Source organism: Alexandromys fortis, unplaced genomic scaffold (assembly GCF_014885135.2).
Source record: "Alexandromys fortis isolate MF-2015 unplaced genomic scaffold, M_Fortis_MF-2015_v1.1 scaffold_54, whole genome shotgun sequence".
NCBI lineage: Eukaryota > Metazoa > Chordata > Mammalia > Rodentia > Cricetidae > Alexandromys > Alexandromys fortis.
This window is the reverse complement of record NW_026067958.1, coordinates 844934-848478: the sequence shown is the minus strand read 5'-3', so window position 1 is coordinate 848478 and position 3545 is coordinate 844934. Positions and strand designations below refer to the sequence as shown.

The following is a 3545-nucleotide window of genomic DNA, read 5'->3' as shown; positions in this document are numbered from 1 at the left end:
AGTTTCTAGCTCCTATTTGAACTCTGGAAGTCATTTGGACATCTTTTCCCACAAGTCAGTTGAGATTACTTAAGAATCAAACAACCTTGGTAAACACAAGCAGAGCTATGTTACTAAAGTTGGAGGAGAGAGAAACAAACAAATGTCATTACAGATGTTAATATGAGAAGTAACATCTACGACCAATCACTGAAGGGAAAATTCACATAACTACGAAAGGAAAGAAATTACCCATTACCTGGTCTAATAATTATTTATTCTCAAAATACACTCAGAGAGAAAAGCAGTAACCAAAGCAAAGGATTCATATTCCAATAGTGAGACTTCTTAATATAATTTTGCAAGGGACTTAAATATTTACCTACATCCCTGGCACAAGTAACAGTAAATAATGAGTCTCTAGGGATCGTCTCATTTCCTGGAGTTGGAGCGTTGAGGGAGGAATCATACTTTGTATTACACAAGCCTTGGGTTATTCTATTTTCTGTCATTAAAAAGTATGTATTTTTTTCCTTTTCAGCTGATTATTAAAATGGAGCTATGCTTTTCTTACACTGGAGTGATACACTGGTGCACTCTGTGCCATCAGAACAAATTCTTAAAGAGATTAACGTTTTCCTGTTCCTGGAGCGATTTTAAAGTAGAACTTATCTTTTCCAAATGTCTTCCTTCAGCACGGTGTCACGTAGCACCAGGAGGGAAGCATTAGAGACTGCATTTCTTCTTGGCTATTTTCCCCCGAGGGTTGAATAGTGAGGTCGGGGCGAGCAGTGGATACATTGCAAGCATGCAGTTGCATGAGAGCCGCTCGGCTCTAAATTCTGAGCCTGGCTCAGTTCTGTGAAGTGAATACTGAGTCCAAAGAGCATATATAATCTGCTCTCAAGATTCATGTGCATTTATTTATTTATGACCAATTTATTGAATATCATTTATATTTTGGAGAATTCTTTTCCCTAAAATTATCCCTTCACAGCAAGGCTATACTTCCTGAATCTCATTTTAAGACCCTCCAAAAGCACAACTGCACATTCAGGGAAAAACCTAACATAATATTGTATATGAAAAGACTTTTATAGAATATGAGAATTATTTTGTATTTTTGTGGGCTTGTTTTCTAAAGTGCCTTCTTAGCAAGCAGCACATAAACCATCTTCCATGGATGAAAAGGAACAACAAATAAACCAAAGCCAGTGTTCCCTTTTCTCTCGTTGAATAACTGACTCCAGTCATGCCCGATTTAACTCCCCTGAAAGGAAGAATGTGGGAACACCACTCAAACGGAGGCCAACCATGACTCTCCCGGGCTCTGACTCTTATTTAAGGGTTCTGTCAGGAAGCTTTTTTATTTCCTTACACACACTAATGTATCTTTGCTTTGTTCTAAGTACAATTAAGTTTCTGAAAAAAATCTGCCTTAATTTAAAAATTCCCTCGAATATTACCTATTATAGTCTATGTGATAACAAGGAGAAACCCAATGGAGGCTACACACGTTCTTCACTGAGCGGAATTGTCACTTGTAACAAATGCCATCCTATGCCAAGAGAATCCTTGAATGTTAGCAGCCACATTGTTTCTTTGGAGAGTCTAGTTTCCACTTCATTTACTTCTTGCAATTGAGAGATGACACAATTAAACAGAATCATCTCAACTCTGTCCCAAGCAGTGCATGTACGGGATAAATTAAGTTCACCCCTAATGAAATAAAGGAAGAACTTGAAGACGGGAAAGGACATGACCTACTCTCTAAATGTATTTTATTATTACTCCTGGCTTCAAGTAAATATATTTAAAGGAGCAAACAAACAATCTTAGAATCAGAGCCCTGAAGGATTCACCAGGATTATTTTGGCAGTAGAAGAGGTTTAAAAGTCAGAATGCTCAGAAGGTGGTCAGAACAGCACGAAACACAGCCAGCACTTTATCCTTCTCCTTTCTCTTCCTTGCTTAGATGCTGTGATAAATGCAGGGTCTCTGCACATGTGAAGCACATGAAGTAGGTCTAAGTACATCCCCCGCAGCATTGGAATCTGCAAAACTAATTAACAACTTTGCAAATAATGAATGTTCTCGCACTCTACAAAATATAAACAATACCAGCAAAAATAATATAGATGAAAAAGGAGAGACGTGTCTTCTTTGGTAGGTGCAGCTTCACTTTTTTTTTTTTTTTTAATTCTCTGGTTTGATCAAATGTTTCAAGTACAAAATGGCAAAAACTTTATTTCCTCATAAAATTATTTAAAATAAATAAACGTGGGAATTTGTAAGGCTATCAACTAAATAATTCGTCACTGTTTCACATCCATTTTGGGGCTTTTGTTACTGAGCTCTCTCTGTAAAACAGAGCTACTACGCCAAAGAGGCCCCATACAGCAACAGTCAAATGTCCTTGGCCTTTTCTCTTCCCCTACATTTATTAATCCAGGAGTAATGGGGATAAAGAAACCCAAGAGGAGTTATTAATATAAACCAATAGTAGAATTAACAAGCAGCAGTTAGGATAGTTTCTCTGTAGTTCCATGGATAGAAATCACTGTCCTTAGACTTGACCCCAATCAAGGATCAACTTTCGGTTACCCTTTTTCTACCTACTGGGAATTTGCTGGATCCTGTGGACAACGACAAATGCATCAGACAGCCCGACTTTCACTGGATGGTTGGTGGAACTTATCTGTGTGACCAAGACAGGTATCTAGAAAAAGGAAAAGGAGATTTCTTTGTGTTACACATGAATGGCACTTAGGCATAGGGTTGGAGTTATCATGTTTACTGAATAAAATCAGAAAATGGAGATGAGAGGATGGAGAAAAAACATGGAACATCACAGAAAATAAGTAGACAATGCCTTGGAATCACATCAGGTTAGAGTTATATATGAAATAAAGTAACAAAAGCTTCTGGTCAAGCATTTAACAACCCAATATCACAGAAAGAGGCTCTTGCAAATATAGTTGATATTAGAAGCTTTGAAATTATCACACACACAAGTACACCATGACTAGTGGGAGCCATAATTTCTATAACAAAAATTCTTTTTTATTTGTTTTCATACATGACTTTATTCTGTATTTAATTTTATGGATTTTTTTTAAAAAAACTCCTGTTTATAAATGGTCCTGTACACATAAAGACTTATAAAAATAAGCAAATTGCATAACATACATTTAATGACATTATAACCGGTTATTATTTTAGTCACATGATACAAGGCTGGAAAATACTAGAGTTCAGCCAATCAGGTGCAATGCTCATTGTTCTGTGTGGTTGTTCTAATGGAAGCACCTGGGAAACCTATGAGGCTATATGGGATGTCTCAGGGTATCGTACCACAATTACCAAACAACTTGCCATTAGGTTTTATTCTTCTCAAAGTGCTATTACTTCCCAATATAACCATCCTGGTGACCAGTCTATTATGACATGTAGCATCTCCTTTGGGGGACATGTAGCATCCAAATTCCCATGAAATGCCCATGAAAAAAAAAAAAAGATCTATTGATTAATACTGAGCACTGGTGTTTTTTTTTTTTTTTTTTTTT

General features: G+C 36.7%; 1 protein-coding gene across 1 annotated transcript in view; it reads right to left on the bottom strand.

The window, feature by feature from the left end:
- Plxdc2 (plexin domain containing 2) overlaps window positions 1–3545 on the bottom strand; it is a 403081-nt gene that overhangs the window by 93410 nt on the left and 306126 nt on the right. The window contains exon 7 of the mRNA XM_050152598.1: window positions 2599–2698. Coding sequence (XP_050008555.1) covers window positions 2599–2698 — 100 coding nt within the window. The remainder of the gene's footprint in view (window positions 1–2598; window positions 2699–3545) is intronic.